The sequence below is a fragment of the Bos mutus genome, chromosome 14 (assembly GCF_027580195.1).
Source record: "Bos mutus isolate GX-2022 chromosome 14, NWIPB_WYAK_1.1, whole genome shotgun sequence".
Lineage (NCBI taxonomy): Eukaryota > Metazoa > Chordata > Mammalia > Artiodactyla > Bovidae > Bos > Bos mutus.
This window is the reverse complement of record NC_091630.1, coordinates 26,920,286-26,943,739: the sequence shown is the minus strand read 5'-3', so window position 1 is coordinate 26,943,739 and position 23,454 is coordinate 26,920,286. Positions and strand designations below refer to the sequence as shown.

Sequence of the window (23,454 nt, the reverse complement as noted above, 5' to 3'; positions counted from 1 at the left end):
CTCTAGTTCAAAAGCATCAATTCTTCAGCGCTCAGCTTTCTTCACAGTCCAACTCTCACATCCATACATGACCACAGGAAAAACCATAGCCTTGACTAGACAGACCTTTGTTGGCAAAGTAATATCTCTGCTTTTCAATAGGCTATCTAGGTTGGTCATAACGTTCCTTCCAAGGAGTAAGCATCTTTTAATTTCATGGCTGCAGTCACCATCTGCAGTGATTTTGGAGCCCCCAAAAATAAAGTCTGACACTGTTTCCACTGTTTCCCCATCTATTTCCCATGAAGTGATGGGACCAGATGCCATGATCTTTGTTTTCTGAATGTTGAGCTTTAAGCCAACTTTTTCACTCTCCTCTTTCACTTTCATCAAGAGGCTTTTGAGTTCCTCTTCACTTTCTGCCATAAGGGTGGTGTCATCTGAATATCTGAGGTGATTGATACTTCTCCCAGCAATCTTGATTCCAGCTTATGCTTCTTCCAGTCCAGCGTTTCTCATGATGTACTCTGCATATAAGTTGAATAAGCAGGGTGACAGTATACAGCCTTGACGTACTCCTTTGCTGATTTGGAACCAGTCTGTTGTTCCATGTACAGTTCTAACTGTTGCTTCTTGCCTGCATACAGGTTTCTCAGGAGGCAGGTCAGGTGGTTTGTTGTGGTCCACACAGTCAAAGGGGTTGGCGTAGTTAATAAAGTAGAAGTAGATATATTTCTGGAACTCTCTTGGTTTTTCAATAATCCATTGGATGTTGGCAATTTGATCTCTGGTTCCTCTGCCTTTTCTAAATCCAGCTTGAACATCTAGAAGTTCATGATTCATATATTGCTGAAGCCTGGCTTGGGCAATTTTGAGCATTACTTCACTAGCGTGTGAGATGAGTGCAATTGTGTGGTAGTTTGAGCATTCTTTGGCATTGCCTTTCTTTGGGATTGGAATGAAAACTGACCTTTTCCAGTCATGTGGCCACTGCTGAGTTTTCCAAATTTGCTGGCATATTGAGTGTAACACTTTCACAGCATCATCTTTCAGGATTTGAAATAGCTCAGTTGGAATTCCATCACCTCCAGTAGCTTTGTTCTTAGTGATGCTTCCTAAGGCCCACTTGACTTCACATTCCAGGATGTCTGGCTCTAGGTGAGTGATCACACCATCATAGTTATCTGAGTCATGAAAGGCCTTGCTCAGTAAATCTTTAATCCAATTTTCTGCTGATGGGTGGGGCTGTGTTCCCTCCCTGTAGTTTGGCCTGAGGCCAAACTATGGTAGGGGTAATGGCAGCAATGGGAACCTCCTTCAAAAAGACTTATGTTGTCACACTCAGGACTGTTGGAGTCAACTCCTAGGTGAGTCAGTGCCCCTGACCCCGCGGCAGGCCACTATTGACCCACGCCTCTGCCAGAGACTCGGGCAAGTCTGGCTCAGTCTCTTGTGGGGTCACTGCTCTTTTCTCCTGGGTCCTGGTGCACAAAAGGTTTCCTTGTGGTATTTTTAATTGTTAGTGTAGACATTGTAGTACTCATCCTTAACTTATCCTAGTTTTCTTTTAATTAATGTTATTCCAGTTAAAAAACAATGTAAAACCCTACAGTAATATAACTCCTTTACTTCCTTTTCCATCCTTTGAGCTATTGTCATACTTTTTGCTTCTTCATATGTTGTAAACTTCATAATACATTGTTAATGTGCTTGCTTTAAATAATCAGTGGTCTGTTAATAGTTTCCTGACTGCTCTTTGCTCTTTCTAGCTTTCCTCTATATTTCATCTACAGAATCTAATTTGTTTGCTCTTAACACCTCTCATTTAAAGTCCTTAAATATTTCCTTTATGGCAAGGAACACACTTTTTAACATGTAATTTTAGAATAGGTAATGCATTCATGTGATTTAAAAAACAAATTTAAAAAGATATTTAGTAAAGTCTTTCTGACCCCAGTTTTATCTGTCCTTTCCCTCTATTATTTCTTTTTTACTAGTTTCTTGATATATTCTTCCAGAGGTGGATTTGTGTGTGTGTGTTTGATTTTTATTTTTCTGGCCAGTATAAGCATAAAGTGATATATTTGTTTAAAAAATACAAACTCTTCACCTTGGCAACTGTAGCCTATTATGCCCTTTTCTCCAGCTTTGTCTTTCACCACTTTGTACACTGCATTCTAACAATACCATGTAACTAAAACCTGCCCTGTATCCCTCTGCCTCCAGCCCTTTCTTTATCTTCTCTCTGATTTCTGTCTCGGGCTGCCTCACAGTCTTCACTTAAGTTTCAGCTAACTGTTTCATCTAGGAAGCTTACCTGAGGTCCTCTATTTCCTCCTCCAGGATATTCAAACCATTAGTCTCAGATCTGCATGGACTGTGAGTTTTTCTGCATAGGGCTAGATAGTAAATGTTGCAGGGTTTATGGACCAGACTGTCTTAAGTCACAGCTGCTCAGTCTTGCTATAGTAGTTGTGAAAATGGCAATTCACAATATGTAAACAGTGAGTGTGGCTGCATTCCAATAAAACTTCATTTACAAAGACAACAGGCTAATTTTTAGGCTTACGGAGTATAACTTGCCAACCCTTGATCTAGGCTGTGTGTCATATTTTTATAATCCTAGCAGCCAACAGAAGGCTTAATCAGTATGTTTATAAAATGGATAACAGTTCCTTAAAGCTTGCTGGCTTTACACTTTTGATATTATCTATTATTTCTTCTTCAGGTAAAAGTGTGAGTCTCGTTTGTTGAGATAGTATTACTGAATAAGAAATATTTATTTCTCTTCAACAAACATTTATTGAATTACCTGTTACCATGGAAGTGAGGATAAGATGTAGAAATAGTACGGAGGAGGAAATAGTTTACTACTATGCATGGTCAGGCTGAGCGACTTCACTTTCACTTTTCACTTTCATGCATTGGAGAAGGAAATGGCAACCCACTCCAGTGTTCTTGCCTGGAGAATCCCAGGGACGGGGGAGCCTGGTGGGCTGCCGTCTATGGGGTCGCACAGAGTCGGACACGACTGAAGCGACTTAGCAACAGCAGCAGCACCAGTGGTACAGAATACCGCACTAATATTTTTTTGATCAGCAACAAAGGAAATCAGCTTGCTCTTTGAACTATATTGGGAGCAGGTGGAAGTATTGGCTGCTGTGGTTATACATTGGCTTTTTTTTTTAAGTGAAAACAGTTCTTACATAACTTTTATTGTCCAATTTTTTTTTTTTTTTTAGTCAAAGGCACACATGCACAAATCTCAAGGAGGTTTTTATTTGCGGCTGATTTACAAAAATGACCATCCTTGTTAATTTGGGCTAAACATTATTGTGGTCACAGTGAATGAAGGCTGTAGGGCCTAAGAAAGGAAATCCACAAGTTGTTTAACCTTTAGATTTTGTCGGGAGCCAGCAGGTGGCAGCAGGGCAACACAGGTTTATAGAGGCATTGTATTGATAAGGTCCGAATCAGCTTAATTTGTGAGGTGTATGTGTTCAGTCGCACAGTCGTGTCAGACTCCAGCCTGCCAGGCTCCTGTGTCCATGGATTCTCCAGGCAAGAATACTGGAGTGGGTTGCCGTTTCCTTCTCCAGGGGATCTTCCCAACCTAAGGATCGAACCTGCTTCTCCTGCGTCTCCTGCATTGGCAGGCGGATTCTTTACCACTGAGCCACCTGGGAATCTCAGCCACAAGCCACTGAGCCAACTTGTGGTTTACAGTCCTTAATTTCAGAAAAATGTCAGTTGAAAGGAAGTTCACTTAGGAAGTAGGAAAATTCCAGTTCCTTAGAAAAGCAAAAAAAAAAAAAAAAGAACAGTGTTTAAAATTTGATTCTTTATTATATTGTCATTTTATCATATCAGGGCTTATTTTAAAGTACTGTGTTCTGTTTCTTAATATTTAGGGGATTAATTCTGTCCTAATGTCTTTTATCTGAAAAACTCATGTTTTTGCTAATAAAGAACATCATCTTGTGATGCCTCTTTAAATTGCATGTAAAGATCCAGAGGAGAGTTACTGGTTCCATCTGAAGCATGCACTTGTGAGGCTGTGTCTCGGAGTTACTGGTTACAGCTGCTTGCTAGTCCAGCTCAGTTATTTACCAGTATATTTTTATCTAGACCTGAGTCCAGCTTATGTTCTACAGTTGAGTTTACTAGCAGGGAGCTGGTGATTTATCTGGTTAAAAAAAAATGAGAGGTGGAGTTCTTGGAACTGTGTGTGCTTAATACATTATTGAAAGCTTTGTGGTACATAAAGACATTACTTAATCAAATTACAATTAATTTAAAACACCTTTCCTTGAAATTCTAGCTAAAAAGTGGGGGAAAGATGAAGGATATAGGAAGACTTTTTTTCCTTCCAAATAGTTATTAGTGATAAAAGTCTTTCTCCAGAAAAAGATCACTCCCTTTTAAAAGGGCAAGTTTTTAAATATCAGTGTCTAATAGTAAATGGCATCTTTGTTTAGTTGGACTTTTTTTTTAAACTTCAGTAGTGTTTTCTGTAAATGTACATGTATTAGAAAAAAGCTCTGTTAGTTCAGAGCTTGTCTTCTTGTAGCTGTAATTAAGATCTGCAACTGTTTTAAGATGTTTTTATAAATATGTAGTTCATGTATTAGTACTAATTTGCCGTTTTTTAGAGTGTCATTTGTACACAATATGTGGACAGTGATATTTTTGTAATATGTTTTATTGACTCAGGAATCTAATTAAAATACTGTATAATGTATTAGCCTAAAAGAAAAACTGAATATAGAAGTTTCGTTCATACTAGAGGGTTTTTTTTTTTGGGGAGGTGTTACTTTATAAATTGCATTCACTTCTGACGTATCATTTGTTTAGAAAAACTTGAGAATTGATTTCTTCTCCACAGGAAGTGTGGAATATAGGAAAGACCAATTTTTGGAGTGCAGTCAACCAAGATTTGAATATTGGCCCTGCCATTTCTAGCAGTGGAGTTATAGGCAAATTATTTAATTTTTTTGAGCAGGGCTTTTTATCTTTTTCAAGTGGGATAATTTCAACTTCATAAGATTTGGAAATAATTAAATGAGATGGCAAAAGTCAAAGCACTTATTTAATACAATACTGTACATTATTATCATTCAAGAAGTACTTCATTTATCATTGAAATTTTAATTCTTTCACAATTTAGCTGTGTAATGTTATCTCAGAATGATTGTCAACAGCTTTAAATATAGTAATGTTAACTTTTTTTTGACTGGAAGAAGAAAATGATTGGTTGGGACCAGGACATTATAGATGCTAATTACATAAAACTTTATTATTAAGACACTGTAAAACTGTTAATGGAGGATATTCAGAAATAATTTAGTACTCTAATTTGATTTATTAACGCAGAAGAAAATATTTTGTTGCCTACAGTCCATTTAAAATTAAAATGTATTCTGAAAACTAGGTTTCAAAAATCAGGAACATTTTAGGTTCTTTCACATAAACGATCATTTAGCTTCGAGATAACTGTGTGTTTTCTTTTGCATTTTTAATTCAATTATTTTTGGCTTCACATTTATATACTTGAATATCTTAATCATTCTATTGGATGTTGCACTCATTTATCTGGTAATCATAGTCCATGGGGTCGCAGAGAGTTAGACACGACTGAGTGACTTTGACATTCACATCCGATAATCAGTTGCCTAGCAGTCTCAGTTATATGAAGCCTTGTATTTAAAAGAAAATGGCTTAAAGCCATCTTTAGGATGGAGTATGAAATGAAGAATAATCGCTTCCTAACAATGGTTCCCTAGCTTAGATGTTGTGAAGGGCATGTAGTGGGGGAGACCACTAGAAACTTTGCTTTGAAACAACTGTTTTGAGGAAAAAGTTGCACTTTATTTTAACTTATTCATATCTTTTAATTATGTATATCACATGTAAATTATTCAATGTTTTTTAAAAAAAGTCAAGCAATGTATTGAAGCAGTAATGGAAATTTCCCCTTGACCACCAGTCTCCTTTACCACCAGGTCTCGTTTTCTTCTAATGCTAAACACTGGAATAGCCCAGTCTGTCTGTAGCTTACTCTGTGCTGTCATATCACACTGTTTGTTCCAACATATATGGATTTATATGTTTTCTGCATCTGCATTTTTTTTTCAGTCATTATCTTGGAGATCTTTTTAATGTGTTATAAATCTACTTCAGGGGACTTGGTGGTCTGGTAGTTAAGACTCTGCCTTCCAGTGAAGGGGGTGCAGGTTTTCAATCCCTGGTCAGGGAGCCAAGATCCCACATGCCTCACAGACAAAAAACATAAAACAGAAGCAATAGTATAACAAATTCAACAAAGACTTTAAAAATGGTCCACATTAAAAAATATTTAAAGAATTAAATCTACTTTAGTATAACTAAGTTATTTGGTATTCCAAAGGATAGTTATGCCAGTTAACCATTCATCTGCCTGTGCTCTCCAGACAGAGATGCCAGGTACACGTTTATATTTGAGCACATTGGATTTATTTGTGAAGCAGAGGAGGGATGTGTATAACGGGGAACCACAGGATGTCTCAGTAAGAGGATGGTAGAAAGGACATTGTAGGATTAGGCTTGTATTAGATGGTTTGGGGAGAGGATTTTAGAAACTGGGGCTTTGCTCTGGGTTGGCTACTGTTAGGAAACTGGATAATTCCATGATGGATTTCTTAGTAAGTCTTGTCCAAAAGGAGGGAAGACTGGACCAAGGCTTAAGCTGTGATAAGTAATATTGGCATGGATTAGGATCCTATTTGTGGCTTTGAGAACATTCATATTTTATATGTATTCAGTTACCATTATGGCGTGATGCTGTTTTTCTCTTGTTTGGTCATAATGACAGAGGTCACACAGTGTCCTAGTCTGATGTTGATGTTCTGTGAAATTGTTTGTTTATCAGGAGAATATGGCTGTTAGTGTCACTAGCTCATAGCAAAGCCAAGTCCTCGCTAATACTACCAGCCTAGCGTTGGGCTGTCGGGTGCTGCTATTCTCTTCCTCACTATTGATAAACGACTAGATTGTATCTTAGTTTTTATTAGCACATTTTGTCATTTGCATCATTAAAATAAACATTCTTGTTATGTGGATCTTACTGTACACGTGCAAGTATTCTAGAAGTGGAATTGTCTTTGTTGTGTGTAGTCACTAAGTCATGTCCGACTCATTTGCAACCCCATGGACTGTAGCCTGCCAGGCTCCTCTGTCTATGGGATTCTCCAGGCAAGAATACTGGAGTGGGTAGCCAGTCTCTTCTCTGGAGATCTTCCCAGCCCAGGGATAGGTAGATCTTCCCAACCCGCGTCTCCTCCATGGGCAGGCAGATTCTGCACCGCTGAGCCACCTGGGAGGCCCACTAAAGGGTCTATAACACATCATAAAACGTGATTTATAATCAGTGCGAAAGTCCTATACTTCTGTTCCTGCCAACAGGGCACCTTAGCCAAGAATAGACATTAACGGTCTAAGATTTTTTTTTTCCCCGTGGCTAATGGAGGTATCATTATTTTAATCATATTTTTTTTTTTTACTAGTGAGTTTGAATATTTTGGCCTTTTTTTTTTAAACCATAGTTTTCCTGTTCATATTTTTTTACTATGAAAAAAAATGATAACCTTGTCATTCTTGTTGAGTTTTAAAGGTATTTTGTATGTTATTAGTACTGTGTTGGAGAAGGCAATGGCCACCCACTCCAGTACTCTTGCCTGGAAAATCCCATGGACAGAGGAGCCTGGTGGGCTGCAGTCCATGGGGTCGCAAAGAGTCAGACACGACTGAGCGACTTTACTTTCACTTTTCCCTTTCATGATTGGAGAAGGAAATGGCAACCCACTCCAGTGTTCTTGCCTGGAGAATCCCAGGGATGGCAGAGCCTGGTGGGCTACCGTCTGTGGGGTCGCACAGAGTCTGACACGACTGAAGTGACTTAGCAGCAGCAGCAGTACTGTGTTATATTTGTGGCAAGTATTTGTCTTCTTACCTCCTGTATGTCTTTTATTTACTCATAAGAAGGCTTTCTCCACCCTGAGATTATTAAAACAATCTTCTAACAAAGTTACTTTACTTTTCTATTAAAACATTGAGATTATTGATATATCTGGAATAAGGAATGTTTTGTATGTTTTTTTTTTTTCCAAAAATTCCCTAATGTTCCACTATTATTTGTTGACTAGTCCATTTCTTTCACAATAATGGGAAATTCACCCTCATGTTCTAAATGCCTACACAGGCATTAGCTTGCAGTAAAATTTCTCTTCTTTCACTTAACTGACTGGATTGACTGATAGTCTCTGTTCTCTTTTAATAACATACTGACTGAAGACCATGGTAAGCTTGATATGTATTGCTTATAGGCTGCTCAGGTCTCTACTGTTATAATTCTGTTTGTGCTAGCTGAGTTTTACATCAGTAATAATCAGATTTTCTCATTCTGAAAACTTGTCAACTGTGTTTGTTGATGCATTTTCATTATTTAATGCAGTATTATATAAATCAGTAAAATATGACTACAAAAAGAAGGAAAGGTGCCCTTTTAAAGAAAACAAAATTGCGTACTTTAGAAAGAAACAATGGGTCACTAAAGAACTTGAGGATAATAAGGACATAGTTTAATTAATTAAATCTTTTTTAGTGTCAGTTCAGTTGCTCAGTCGTGTCCAACTCTTTGTGACCCCATGAATCGGAGCACCCCAGGCCTCCCTGTCCATCACCAACTCCCAGGGTTCACTCAGACTCACGTCCATCGAGTCAGTGATGCCATCCAGCCATCTCATCCACTGTCGTCCCCTTCTCCTCCTGCCCCCAATCCCTCCCAGCATCAGAGTCTTTTCCAATGAGTCAACTCTTCACATGAGGTGGCCAAAGACTGGAGTTTCAGCTTCAGCATCATTCCCTCCAAAGAAATCCCAGGGCTGATCTCCTTCAGAATGGACTGGTTGGATCTCCTTGCAGTCCAAGGGACTCTCAAGAGTCTTCTCCAACACCACAGTTCAAAAGCATCAATTCTTCGGCGCTCAGCCTTCTTCACAGTCCAACTCTCACATCCATACATGACCACTGGAAAAACCATACCCTTGACTAGACGGACCTTTTTGGCAAAGTACTGTCTCTGCTTTTGAATATGCTATCTAGGTTGGTCATAACTTTCCTTCCAAGGAGTAAGTGTCTTTTAATTTCATGGCTGCAGTCACCATCTGCAGTGATTTTGGAGCCCAAAAAAATAAAGTCTGACACTGTTTCCACTGTTTCCCCATCTATTTCCCATAAAGTGATGGGACCAGATGCCATGATCTTCGTTTTCTGAATGTTGAGCTTTAAGCCAACTTTTTCACTCTCCACTTTCACTTTCATCAAGAGGTTTTTGAGTTCCTCTTCACTTTCTGCCATAAGGGTGGTGTCATCTGCATATCTGAGGTTATTGATATTTCTCCCGGCAATCTTGATTCCAGCTTGTGTTTCTTCCAATCCAGCATTTCTTATGATGTACTCTGCATATAAGTTAAATAAGCAGGGTGACAATATACAGCCTTGATGTACTCCTTTTCCTATTTGGAACCAGTCTGTTGTTCCATGTCCTGTTCTAACTGTTGCTTCCTGACCTGCATACAGATTTCTCAAGAGGCAGGTCAGGTGGTCTGGTATTCCCATCTCTTTCAGAATTTTCCACAGTTTATTGTGATCCACACATTCAAAGGCTTTGGCATAGTCAATAAAGCAGAAATAGATGTTTTTCTGGAACTCTCTTGCTTTTTCCATGATCCAGCGGATATTGGCAATTTGATCTCTGGTTCCTCTGCCTTTTCTAAAACCAGCTTGAACATCAGGAAGTTCATGGTTCACATATTGCTGAAGCCTGGCTTGGAGAATTTTGAGCATTACTTTACTAGCATGTGAGATGAGTGCAATTGTGCAGTAGTTTGAACATTCTTTGGCATTGCCTTTCTTTGGGATTGGAATGAAAACTGACCTTTTCCAGTCGTGTGGCCACTGCTGAGTTTTCTAAATTTGCTGGCGTATTAAGTGCAGCACTTTAACAGCATCATCTTTCAGGATTTGGAATATCTCAACTGGAATTCCATCACCTCCACTAGCTTTGTTCGTAGTGATGCTTCCTAAGGCCCACTTGACTTCACATTCCAGGATGTCTGGCTCTAGGTCAGTGATCACACCATCGTGCTTATCTGAGTTGTGAAGATCTTTTTTGTACAGTTCTTCTGTGTATTCTTTCCAATCCCAAAGAAAGGCAGTTTTCTTTTGGGAGCTTTTGGGAGCTTAAAGCTCAACATTCAGAAAATGAAGATCATGGCATCCAGTCCCACTACTTCATGGGAAATAGATGGGGAAACAGTGGAAACAGTGTCAGACTTTATTTTTCTGGGCTCCAAAATCACTGCAGATGGTGACTGCATCCATGAAATTAAAAGACACTTACTCCTTGGAAGGAAAGTTATGACCAACCTAGATAGCATATTCAAAAGCAGAGACAGTACTTTGCCAACAAAGGTCCGTCTAGTCAAGGCTGTGGTTTTTCCAGTGGTCATGTATGGATGTGAGAGTTGGACTGTGAAGAAGGCTGAGCACCGAAGAATTGATGCTTTTGAACTGTGGTGTTGGAGAAGACTCTTGAGAGTCCCTTGGACTGCAAGGAGATCCAACCAGTCCATTCTGAAGGAGATCAGCCCTGGGATTTCTTTGGAAGGAATGATGCTGAAGCTGAAACTCCAGTCTTTGGCCACCTCATGTGAAGAGTTGACTCATTGGAAAAGACTCTGATGCTGGGAGGGATTGGGGGCAGGAGGAGAAGGGGATGACAAAGGATGAGATGGCTGGGTGGCATCACTGACTCGATGGACTTGAGTCAACTCCGGGAGTTGGTGATGGACAGGGAGGCCTGGCATGCTGCGATTCATGGGGTCGCAAAGAGTCAGACACGACTGAGTGACTGATCTGATGATCTGTGTATTCTTGCCATCTCTTCTTAATATCTTCTGCTTCTGTTATGTCCATACCATTTCTGTCCTTTATCGAGCCCATCTTTGCATGAAATGTTCCCTTGGTATCTCTAATTTTCTTGAAGAGATCTCTAGTCTTTCCCATTCTCTTGTTTTCCTCTATTTCTTTGCATTGTTCACTGAGGAAGGCTTTCTTATCTCTTCTTGCTATTCTTTGGAACTGTGCATTCAGATGCTTTTATCTTTCCTCTTCTCCTTTGCTTTTTGCTTCTCTTCTTTTTACAGCTATTTGTAAGCCCTCCCCAGACAGCCATTTTGCTCTTTTGCATTTCTTTTCCATGGGGATGGTCTTGATCCCTGTCTCCTGTACAGTGTCACGAACCTCATTCCATAGTTCATCAGGCACTTTGTCTATCAGATCTAGGCCCTTAAATCTATTTCTCACTTCCACTGTATAATCATAAGGGATATGATGTAGGTCATACCTGAATGGTGTAGTGGTTTTTCCTACTTTCTTCTATTTAAGTCTGGATTTGGTAATAAGGAGTGCATGATCTGAGCCACAGTCAGCTCCTGGTCTTGTTTTTGCTGACTGTATAGAGCTTCTCCATCTTTGGCTCACGAAGAATACAATCAGTCTGATTTCGGTGTTGACCATCTGGTGATGGCCATGTGTAGAGTCTTCTCTTGTGTTGTTGGAAGAGGGTGTTTGCTATGACCAGTGCATTTTCTTGGCAAAACTCTATTAGTCTTTGTCCTGCTTCATTCCGTATTCCAAGGCCAAATTTGCTTGTTACTCCAGGTGTTTCTTGACTATCTACTTTTGCATTCCAGTCCCCTATAATGAAAAGGACATCTTTTTTGGGTGTTCTAAAAAGTCTTGTAGGTCTTCATAGAACCATTCAACTTCAGCTTCTTCAGTGTTACTGGTTGGGGCATAGGCTTGGATTACTGTGATATTGAATGGTTTGCCTTGGAAACGAACAGAGATCATTCTGTCGTTTTTGAGATTGCATCCAAGTACTGCATTTCAGACTCTCTTGTTGACCATGATGGCTACTCCATTTCCTCTGAGGGATTCCTGCCCGCAGTAGTAGATATAATGGTCATCTGAGTTAAATTCACCCATTCCAGTCCATTTCAGTTCGCTGATTCCTAGAATGTCGACATTCACTCTTGTCATCTCTTGTTTGACCACTTCCAATTTGCCTTGATTCATGGACCTGACATTCCAGGTTCTTATGCACTATTGCTCTTTACAGCATCGGACCTTGCTTCTATCACCAGTCACATCCACAGCTGGGTATTGTTTTTGCTTTGTCTCCATACCTTCATTCTTTCTGGAGTTATTTCTCCACTGATCTCCAGTAGCATATTGGGCACGTACTGACCTGGGGAGTTCCTCTTTCAGTATCCTATCATTTTGCCTTTTCATACAGTTCATGGGGTTCTCAAGGCAAGAATACTGAAGTGGCTTGCCATTCCCTTCTCCAGTGGACCACATTCTGTCAGTTCTCTCCACCATGAGCTGCCCGTCTTGGGTTGCCCCACGGGCATGGCTTAGTTTCATTGAGTTAGACAAGGCTGTGGTCCTGGTGTGATTAGATTGACTAGTTTTCTGTGAGTATGGTTTCAGTGTGTCTGCCCTCTGATGCCCTGTTGCAACACTACCATCTTACTTGGGTTTCTCTTACCTTGGGCGTAGGGTATCTCTTCATGGCTGCTCCAGCAAAGCGCAGCCACTGCTCCTTACCTTGGACAAGGGGTATCTCCTCACTGCCGTCCTTCATGACCTTCAACGTGGGATAGCTCCTCTAGGCCCTCCTGCGCCCGCGCAACCACTGCTCCTTGGACGTGGGGTTGGTCCTCCGGGCCGCCACCCCTGGCCTCGGGCGCTGGGGCGTGGGGCAGCTCCTTCCGGCCGCCGCCCCTGATCTCATTCGCGGGGTATCTCCTCTCAGCCGCCGCCCCTGACCTCGGACGCGGGGTAGCTTCTCTCGGCCGCTGCCCCCGACCTCGGACTTGGGTAGCTCTTCTTGGCTGTTCCTGCGCCGTTGCAGCCTGGCACTTTCGGCCGCTGCCCCGACCTCGGACGTGGGGTCACTCCTCTTGGCCGCCACCCTTTGGGTTTGGGGTCCTCCCGGCTTCTGCCCCTGACCTCGGACGTGGGGTAGCTCCTCTTGGCTGCGCTTAGTGCGCCGGTCGCAGCCGCTGCCGCGCTTAGTGTACGTATATATATATTAATCTATGCAGTTCTAGGAGCAGGGAATGAAATACATGAAAAGTGAAAGTCGCTCAGTCATGTCCAACTTTTTGTGATCCTATGGACTATACAGTCCATGGAATTCTCCAGGCTGGAATACTGGAGTGGGTAGCCTTTCCTTTCTCCAGGGGATCTTCCCAACCCAGGGATTGAATACAGGTCTCCCACATTGCAGGCAGATTCTTTACCGACTGAGCCACCAGACAAGCCCTGAAATATATCAATCAAGGATTATTTCTGTACTGCAGGTAAACCTGTTAACTAAAAACTAAAACAACAATAAAAATTGAATTGAATAGTTTGGTGTATGAGGGGAAGTTTATTTTCTGAGTTGTAGCCCTTTTTTATATATTTTCTTGTAAAACATTTTAATAATGTAATGCATCTTACTACTTTATATTACGGGCTTCCAGATGGTTCAGTAGTAAAGAATCCACCTGCCAATGCAGGAAATATGCAAGAGATACAGATTGGATCTCTGGGTCGGGAAGATCACTTGGAGGAGGAAATAGCAAGCTACTCCAGTATTCTTGCCTGAGAAAATCCCATGGAGACAGGAGCCTGGAGGGCCACAATCCCGTGGGGTCACAGAGAGTCAGACACGACTGAGCATGAAGCATGAGACACTATATTTATAAGGATATATGTATATACAAAAAAAATATGTTAACAAAAATGCAAGTTGTTAATAGCATAACATAGCATTTTCATACCACAGAGATGTCTGTGTAGGAATTTAGAGCATGATGTGGTTTTCCAATTGGTTAAAAATACTGATCGTTAATTTTAAACTTAAGAATGAAGACTAGATTACTGCATTGCATTAGTTATCAATTGCTGTGTAATAAAGTACTTCAGAACTTAGTAACTTGAAACAGTCAACGTTTGTCATCTCACAGTTTCAGTGAGAAATCAGAATGGCTTAGCTAGGTAGTTCCCTCTCAAGATTTCTCAAGAGAATGTAGCCAAGATGTCAGCCACAACTGCAGTGGTCCGAAAGCCTGACTAGAGCTGAAGGGTACACTTCCGAACTTCACTCACGGGCTGCTGGTGGTTGTCAGGAGCCCTGAGTGCCTCCTCACATGGGTCTGTCACGTGCAGTTGAAGAGAAAGAGCAAGATACAAGATGCACAGTCTTGTGTGACCTAACCTAAGAAGTCACTTACCGTCACTTCTGTGTCAGCCAGTGGGATAGCTTATACTCAAGCAGGGACTTGGGGAAGAGGAGAGTAACCAGTGCACTGCTGATGTTTTTATTCTGTGTGTGTTTGTGTCAAGGAGAGGGAGGGATTCATTCATAATGTTCGGCTTCTGTTTAGGATACTGCCTTAGGAAAACCACGAGAGGTGTTTCGACTTCCTACAGATTTGACAGCATGTGACAATCGCCTTTGTGCATCCATCCATTTCACGTCTTCTACCTGGGTTACCTTGTCAGATGGGACTGGAAGACTGTATCTTATTGGAACAGGTGAACGTGGAAATAGTGTTTCTGAAAAATGGGAGGTGAGTTTTTTTTTTTTTTTTTTTCTTGAGACTTAATGCTGAGTCTGGAAAGTATATGCAAATTAGATCTTAATGATTTTGAAATAACACCTTTTTAGGGATGGTTTACATGTGACCTCTTGATTTTTATAATATATAGTGTTTCGGATATCTTTTAAATAAAATGTTTACCTTTTGTGAAACTGATATATTAGCTATTCTTGTTTTGATCTGGGGTGAGTGCAGTTGTCAAGAATTGCATTTGTTTTTCAGCAAATACCAATTGAGTTCTTTTCAAGTGTAAAGCAGTACCTTAAGCATTGACCTTGCTACCTTCTTTTTTGTAAAGAGTTGGCCAGAGAATTACATTGTCATGTCTTTTCTCCTTTCCTCATGTTTTATTCTCAAATATATTTATGAGCCTAGCATGCTTCTACTGCACCACTTGGCTGTCTGATATGTTTAAACTAGTCAAATAGTAACTTAACCAGAATATTCCCTATTTAGAAAAATATACCATAGCATCAGTTCAGTCTCTCAGTCGTGTCTGACTGCGACCCCATGGACTGCAGCACGCCAGGCTTCTCTGTCCATTACCAACTCCGGAGCTTACTCAAACTCATGTCCAAAGAGTCAGTGATGCCATCCAGCCATCTCATCCTCTGTCGTGCCCATCTCCTCCTGCCTTCAGTCTTTCCCAGCATCAGGGTCTTTTCAGGGAGTCGGTGCTTTGTGTCAGGTGGCCAAAGTATTGGAGTTTTAGCTTCAGCATCAGTCCTTCCAGTGAATATTCGGGACTGATTTCCTTTAGGATGTACAGCTTGGATCTCCTTGCAGTCCAAGGGACTCTCAGGAGTCTTCTCCAACACCACAGTTCAAAAGCATCGATTCTTTGGCACTCAGCTTTCTTTATAGTCCAACTCTCACATCCATACGTGACTACTGGAAAAACCATAGCTTTGACCAGACGGACCTTTGTTGGCAAAGTAATGTCTCTGCTTTTTACTATGATGTCTAGGTTAGCCATAGCTTTTCTTCCAAGGAACAAGCGTCTTTTAATTTCATGGCTGCAGTCACCATCTGCAGTGATTTTGAAGCCCCCAAAAGTAAAGTCTCTCACTGTTTCCATTGTTTCTCCGTCTTTTTGCCATGAAGTGATGGGACCGGTTGCCATGATCTTAGTTTTCTCAATGTTGAGTTGTACGCCAACTTTTTCACTCTCCCCTTTCACTTTCATCAAGAGGCTCTTTAGTTCTTCTTGACTTTCTGCCATAAGGGTGGTGTCATCTGCATATGTGTGGTTATTGATATTTCTCCCGGCAATTTTGATTCCAGCTTCTGCTTCATCCAGCCTGGCATTTCTCGTGATGTATAATGCATAAAAGTGAAATAAGCAGGCTGACAATATACAGCCTTGACATACTGCTTTCCTGATTTGGAACCAGTCTGTTGTTCCATGTCCAGTTCTAACTGTTGCATTTTGACCTGCATACAGCTTTCTCAGGAGGCAGGTCATGTGGTCTGGTATTCCTATCTCTTGTTATTGTGATCCACACAGTCAAAGGCTTTGGCATAGTCAATAAAGCAGAAGTAGATGTTTTTCTGGTATTCTCTTGCTTTTTCGATGATCCAACAGATGTTGGCAATTTGATCTCTGGTTCCTCTGCCTTTTCTAAAACCAGCTTGAATATCTGACAGTTCACGGTTCACATATTGCTGAAGCCTGGCTTGGAGAATTTTGAGCATTACTAGCGTGTGAGATGAGTGCAATTGTGTGGTAGTTTGAGCATTGTTTGGCACTGCCTTTCTTTGGGATTGGAATGAAAACTGACCTTTTCCAGTCCTGTGGCCACTGCTGAGTTTTCCAAATTTGCTGGCATATTGAGTGCAGCACTTTCACAGCATCATCTTTTAGGATTTCAAATAGCTCAACTGGAATTCCATCACCTCCAGTAGCTTTGTTCTTAGTGATGCTTCCTAAGGCCCACTTGACTTCACATTCCAGGATGTCTGGCTCCTGGTGAGTGATCACACCATCGTGGTTATCTGGGTCATGAAGATCGTTTTTGTATACTTCTTCTGTGTATTCTTGCCATCTCTTCTTAATATCTTCTGCTTCTGTTAGGTCCATACCATTTCTGTCCTTTTTTGTGCCCATCTTTGCATGAAATGTTCCCTTGGTATCTCTCATTTTCTTGAAGAGATCTCTAGTCTTTCCCATTCTATTGTTTTCCTCTATTTTTTTGCACTGATCACTGAAGAAGGCTTTCTTATCTCTCCTTGCTATTCTTTGGAACTCTGCATTCAAGTGGTTATATCTTTCCTTTTCTCCTTTGCCTTTAGCTTCTCTTCTTTTCTCAGCTATTTGTAAGGCCTCCCCAGACAACCATTTTCTTTTTTGCATTTCTTTTTCTTGGGGATGATCTTGATCCCTGTCTCCCGTACAGTGTCACGAACCTCTGTCCATAGTTCTTCAGGCACTCTGTCTATCAGATCTAGTCCCTTAAATCTATTTGTCACTTCCACTGTGTAATCATAAGGGATTTGATTTATAACTAATTATCTACCAATCTCCAAGATGCCATTTTTATTTCAGTTTTTTTTAAACAATGTCACAGACTTAAATCTGAGGGGCAGGTTTGCATTTTAGAAATAATAAATATGAAATTAGTTTCTCCGGAGCCACAGGTTTTGAAAGTAGACAAAGTGACACTGAGTTGTGGTAATAAAGTACAACGTGATATTGCTGCCTTCTAAATTTCAGCAGGTGGCCTTTAGTTCTAGGTAGCTAAAGGGATAGAATTTAATATTTTACATCTTATAAAACATTTTTATCAGACCAACAGGTGCCTGTAAACACTGGGCTTTAATTATTTGAGAAAAACAACAAGGCCTTAGTGGTTTACCTTTCTTATTGTTAACCAAATGCTGCTCTACCTAATTGCAGTGTGTTCGAAAAGTTAAACAAAAAACACAATGAAATACCAGAACAACAGCGTGTTTATAGGAGACCTTTGCAGTCAGTCACAGTTTTAAATATTAATTGGACATTGTGACATATTCTGTTCCTGCCTCCAATAATTTTTTCTTTTCTTTTTTTTTACTGAGGATATGTTGTATATAGCACCCAGCTACCTGAAACAGTTGAAAAGAATTTGGGGAATGATGGACAGGAGAGATATAAATGAGAATGGATCTGTTATCAAGCTATGGGGATTCTATTGGTATAAGAAACACAATGACCCTCTTCACCTTCGGATTAAAAATAATACCACGTAGTCCATCAGAAGAAAATTCATATGGGTTTATAATTCATTTGGTTTTTGCTATGTATATCTCCTTGGCCCATATAAGTCCTTCAGTAAGATTTTTTTTTAATAAATTAAAAATTTAAATTTACTCCATATCCTCTTCAGTATATATACTGTCATAATGAAGTCAGTCCTCTCTGGGGGTATAGGGACAGTGGGGAAATTATGGGACCAGGGCATTAATTGAAGTGGAAGGGATATTGTGGGATAGTGGTCACTTTGAGAGAAATAACTGAGTTTTGGGATTTTGAGGGAATTGGTGTAAGAGAGGAGGCTAAAGGTGGAAGTGATGGGGGCATGGTAGGGCATAAGGGGCCCAGCAAGCGTGGTGGTGATGACTGAAATGTAGAAAGAGAAATGAAAGAAGGCAGGGGATGTTTGGCCTCTAACATGATGGGAGTGCTATATATCAACAGTTTCACAGTTGATTTTCCAGGCTTGTTCAGGGGACTGGAAACGTCAACGTAAGAATTTTTAAAAGTCCTGACGTGGTCTCCTCTGGTCTCCCTCACGTGAGAGAGAAAGAGGGGGAGGAAACAGTAATCTGGCTACTTGTACTTGGCAAAACTTACCTTTTTTTTCTTCCTACCCTTTTATTTCTTCTTGTCCCCAAACAGAAGCAAAACCCACTTAACCAAAAATGTGTCTATTGTTTTCTGAGTTTTTTCCTGTTTTGTCAATAAGTTAATTTGTATCATATTTTAGATTTCACATATAAGTGATATTGTGTGATATTTGTCTTTCTCTGTCTGACTTATTTCACTGAAGTTGGATAATCTCTAGGTCTGTCCGTGTTGCTGCAGATGGCATTATTTATTCTTTTTTTACGGCCGAATAGTATTCCTTTGTATGTATACCACATCTGTATTCATTCATCTGTCCATAGACATTTAGATTACTTCCATGTCTTTGCTCTTTTAAGTACTGCTGCTGTGAGCATTGGGGTAAGGCACCCTTTTTTTAATAAGGCTTTCAGGTAGCAGCCCACAGGAGGGGATTCCAGATATAGGTTTAAAAAGAAAAAAAGAGCGAATTCTTGTGTTTCAGTTAGATTTGTATTCAAACTATTTATTTTTTCATTTATTTGAAAAACTCGTTTAGAAATCAGTCTGAAAACCTTTCCTGTTCGATATTTAACAAAGATACAGTAGTCTTTTAGATTATGTGTTGTAAGAAGAATTTGATAAGATTTTGTACATCTTTCCATGATGCTTTGATTTGCCTTTTTTTTTTTTTAGAAGAAATTTCAATATTTAACAGTTAGTGGAATTATCTTTTTAGATGAAATGAGATCTTTTGTTTTTGAACAGTAAGAAAGTTTTCATGATTTGTTCTCCAGTTCCTTTGACTCTTACCTTTGTAAATTTCCAGAAAACAAACAAAACGAAGCAAACAAAAAACTATAGAAAAGAAAGATACACACACATATACAAACAGTATTCAGAAACTAGGAAGAAGAAGGCATAAATAAATTAGAGATATGATTAATATATTAATATATATTATTTTATATATAATATAATATAAATGACTATTATAAATGGATGATTATAATATACAATATAGTAATATATCTCAATAATTTAGATACGATATCTAATAAATTAGATATGAGACATGGGAAGAGATGAAGTAAGGGAATATTGACCTCATTTCCTCTGTACGGAGCACTCTTTTTCACTTGGCAACTTTCTACAGGATTGCTTTTAATTCCCTTTCTCTTTAGATGCCATTTGGAGGCCCTTTTGTTTTCTGTGTGTACTGATCAGTTTTCTCTGTTAAACAAATAGATGTTTTCTAAAAGTTATTTCTTTAAGCAGTATTTTAAACTTGTAAGCTTTATTTCAGGGCTTTTTTGTTCTTGTGTCCTTGCAGTAAACAGTATCCAAATTACTTGTTGGATTGTCAGAATTCTGTGTATTTCCTCTGTGCTCTATGATTTCATGTAATACGTTTTTCTGAGTGCCATCTTTTTTTCTTTTTTGTAGATTGTATTTAATGAAGAGCTTGGGAATCCTTTTATCATAATTCACAGCATCTCATTGCTGAAAGCTGAAGAACATTCAATAGCTACTCTCCTCCTTCAAATAGAGAAAGAGGAATTGTCTATGAAAGGAAGTGGTTTCTATGTTTCCTTGGAGTGGGTCACTATCAGTAAGAAATGTGAAGGTAAAACAACAAAATTCTGATCTCTCTGCGGTGGTTGCCATAATTCAGGAGGTTTTGAAATGCAAAGCTGTTCCTGTAAATGCTGTTTGCTTTTTCTTAAGCATTGTGTTGTGATTCTAGTACCTGCCACCCAATGGAATGAATATTTATAGGTAGTTTCTCTTTAGGTATGGATTATAAAAAAAAAATAATTATGTGCTTCCACAGTTGAATGAATACACCTTTTGTGTAAAAGAAGACACTACTACATATTTTGGAAGAATTTAAAGTATATGTTTTTAATATATACAAAATATATGTTAATATGTAACATTAAGCACAAGATTTGTTCTTTGAAATATTTAGTGTAATTTATTCTTCCTCCGGTGTTGTAGTTTTATCTCTGGAGGAACACAGTAACTTAAATCATTTGATTAGATATTGGAAACTTTGTAAGGGCTAGATGGTAACCATATGACCTATCACAGTTCTTCAACTAGGATCTTGTGCTGCAAAAGCGGCTGTAGGTGAAGGCATAAATGAATGAGTATTGCTGTATTCCAGCTGTATTCCATTTACAAAGGCATAAATGAATTAGTATAGCTGTTTATTTATTAACACTGACTTTTGAATTTTATATAATTTGACATGTATTTAAATATTCTTTTGATTTTTTTTTGAACTATTTAAAAATGTAAAATTTATTCTTCAGCTCACAGGTCATAGTTTGCAGATCCCTGCTTTAGATAAATAAAAGCTTTGTTTTTTAAATTAAGGTACATAACATAGGAGAAATCACCATGGGTGTTTTTCCTTCTCTAAGACTCTTGGTTCCATGACAGCTTTAGCTCAGTCCACAGTGGCGCTCTGCTGCAGCTCCATGGCTTCTGTTCTCTTCATCTTTGTTCCCTTCATTCAGCTGGACAGTTATATTTAGACTCACCTTTCTTTTTTTTTCTCTCCAACCGATTTTAATTATTGTAATTGTAGAAACATTCTTTCTGTTGTTGACTTTAGCTTTCTTTTCTGGACGTTTCAGTTCCTTTATTCCCTGAATTGCTAATATAATTCTGTTACTTTTTATTTTCTAATGAATATAACAGAGCAGTGTTGTATTTCTAGACTGTTGAGTGGAATATTTGATAAATTATATTTTGTGGTCAAGTAAGTTTGAAAATGTAGGCATACAATAGCCACATTTCACATTAAGGATAGTCAAGTTTCTAAAAATCTTGAGTAAAAAAAGAAAATGTAATTTTGATCCAGCCCTTCCCAACCCATTTAGCCATGGAATTCACTTGAGACCTACTGTTTTCTATCCCACATGTTGGGAAAAACCATCTTATAAAATACAGAGTGTCTAAGGTTGGGTCTTTGGAGCCAGGCAGGACTCTGCCTTGCATGCACCTATGGAAGAAAAATCGTTGTTTTTACTTCACGAAATGAAAAGTCTATTCTTAAATATATATGACGTGAATATGTGATTATAGGTGAGGATTTAGAGAGAAAAATGACATATTTTAGAATGGGTTGTATTACTATGTATGTATATGTATTATTATGGGAAGGATTGAGGCAGAAGGAGAAGAGGTCATCAGAGGATGAGATGGCTGGATGACATCACTGATGCTATAGAGATAAATTTGGGCAAACTTAGGGAGATGGTGAGGGACAGGGAGGCCTGGCATGCTGCAGTTCGTGGGGTCGCAAAGAGTTGGACACTACTGGGCCACTGAACAACAACCACGTATGTATTATTATGCATAACTCATGATGTTGAGTTATGATTTTTTGATTACTGAGTGTGAAGCTAAAAACTACTACCCACTGTAAAAAAACTTTGTTATAAAAAGTAACAATGTTAAGTAAAGGTATGGACTCAAATGTTTGAATACTTTTAAAGCAAAAAAAAAAAGAAAAAACCCTTATTTTCATAGAATAAATTCAGTTAGTTTACCAGAAAATTTCAGAACACAGTTAATTGTTCCTATCTTTAAAATTCAAAGTACAGTTATTTATATTTTATGGCAAATAGATCTATATGTGAATGTGTATAAAAAAATATTTCTACCATAAAAGTTATTTCATTTTAAGAAAACCTGCTAATGGGCAGAAAATAGTCCACACCACACTTTTTCCATTACCATCAATTTGTGACCCTTGTCAGAAGACACCTATCATATACTGGCTGAGAAAGTAGACAGGCTATAGTCAAGGAATGGGTAGATTTTTCAGAGGCTGATATTCAGGTAAGTAAATCACTTTTACAATTTAGAGCCCTGCTGTCCAACAGAAATTTTTCCAAAATGGACGTGTTTATATGTGAGCTACTCAGTGTGATAGCAGCTACGTATGTGTGGCTTTTGAACACTTAAAGTGTGGCTGGAGAAATGAATGTCCAATTTTACTTAATTAAACAGCTACCATGGCCAGTGGCTACCACATTAGGCATCACAACCTAGAACAAATTTCATCAGACCCATTTTTTTAAAGAGATTTTATTTACAGAATATTAGGTTGTAAATTTTTTATCCTTTTATAAAAAGGTACCTAATAGTCTGCTTTTTAATAGTACATTTAAAATATTTAATTTAAATTAGAATTATACTTGAATATTTTCAGATATTTTTATTATAGTTTTTTGGTTGTAATTTTCTTGTTCTAAAATGCTTTATTTTCTCACAGATAATAAAAAATATGAAGTGGCTAAGCGTAATACTCTCCGTGGGAAGTCCGTGCCACATTATGCTGCTATTGAACCTGATGGGAACGGTCTGATGATTATCTCCTACAAGCCCTTTACATTTGTTCAAGCTGGTCAGGGTCTTGAAGAAAGTAAGGATGAAAACATGTCCGAGGAAATTAAAGGTGATTTTACTTTGAACCATAGAGCTCCTGTGTAAAATAGATCTGACTTGTCCTCCTAGCTAGGTTGTAGGTTTTACCAGGTCAAGATTGGCACTGAATTTTTCTTTGTTTTCCTTTATATTTCTCAGAATAGCCTTTCATAAAATATACCGCCTAGGTAGTGTGAACTGGTTAAATTTAATACTTTTCCTAATTACAAAAAATGTTTTTTAAAATCTATATATTATTTTACCTGATTAGATATTTAACAAATACTTAATGAATAAACAAATACTGATGTCTATTTGTTGTTGATATTTGAAAGTCCAGCATATTAGTATCATAGATAATAATTTAAAAAATAAGCTAACCTCTCTTCATATGAAAGTGAAAGTTGCTTAGTCATGTTCGACTCTTTACGACCCCATGGACTATACAGTCCACAGAATTTTCCAGGCCACAGT

At 38.8% G+C, this 23,454-nt stretch overlaps 1 protein-coding gene across 2 annotated transcripts in view; it reads left to right on the top strand.

Annotated features, from left to right (window-relative positions):
• NUDCD1 (NudC domain containing 1) overlaps positions 1-23,454 on the top strand; it is a 93,181-nt gene that overhangs the window by 16,194 nt on the left and 53,533 nt on the right. Inside the window, exons 3-5 of one of the 2 annotated variants that reach the window (XM_005896975.3) lie at positions 14,520-14,705; positions 19,984-20,164; positions 22,829-23,011. In XM_005896975.3, the coding sequence (XP_005897037.2) occupies positions 14,520-14,705; positions 19,984-20,164; positions 22,829-23,011 (550 nt within the window). The remainder of the gene's footprint in view (positions 1-14,519; positions 14,706-19,983; positions 20,165-22,828; positions 23,012-23,454) is intronic. The other variant, XM_070382181.1, reaches the window with a different exon arrangement.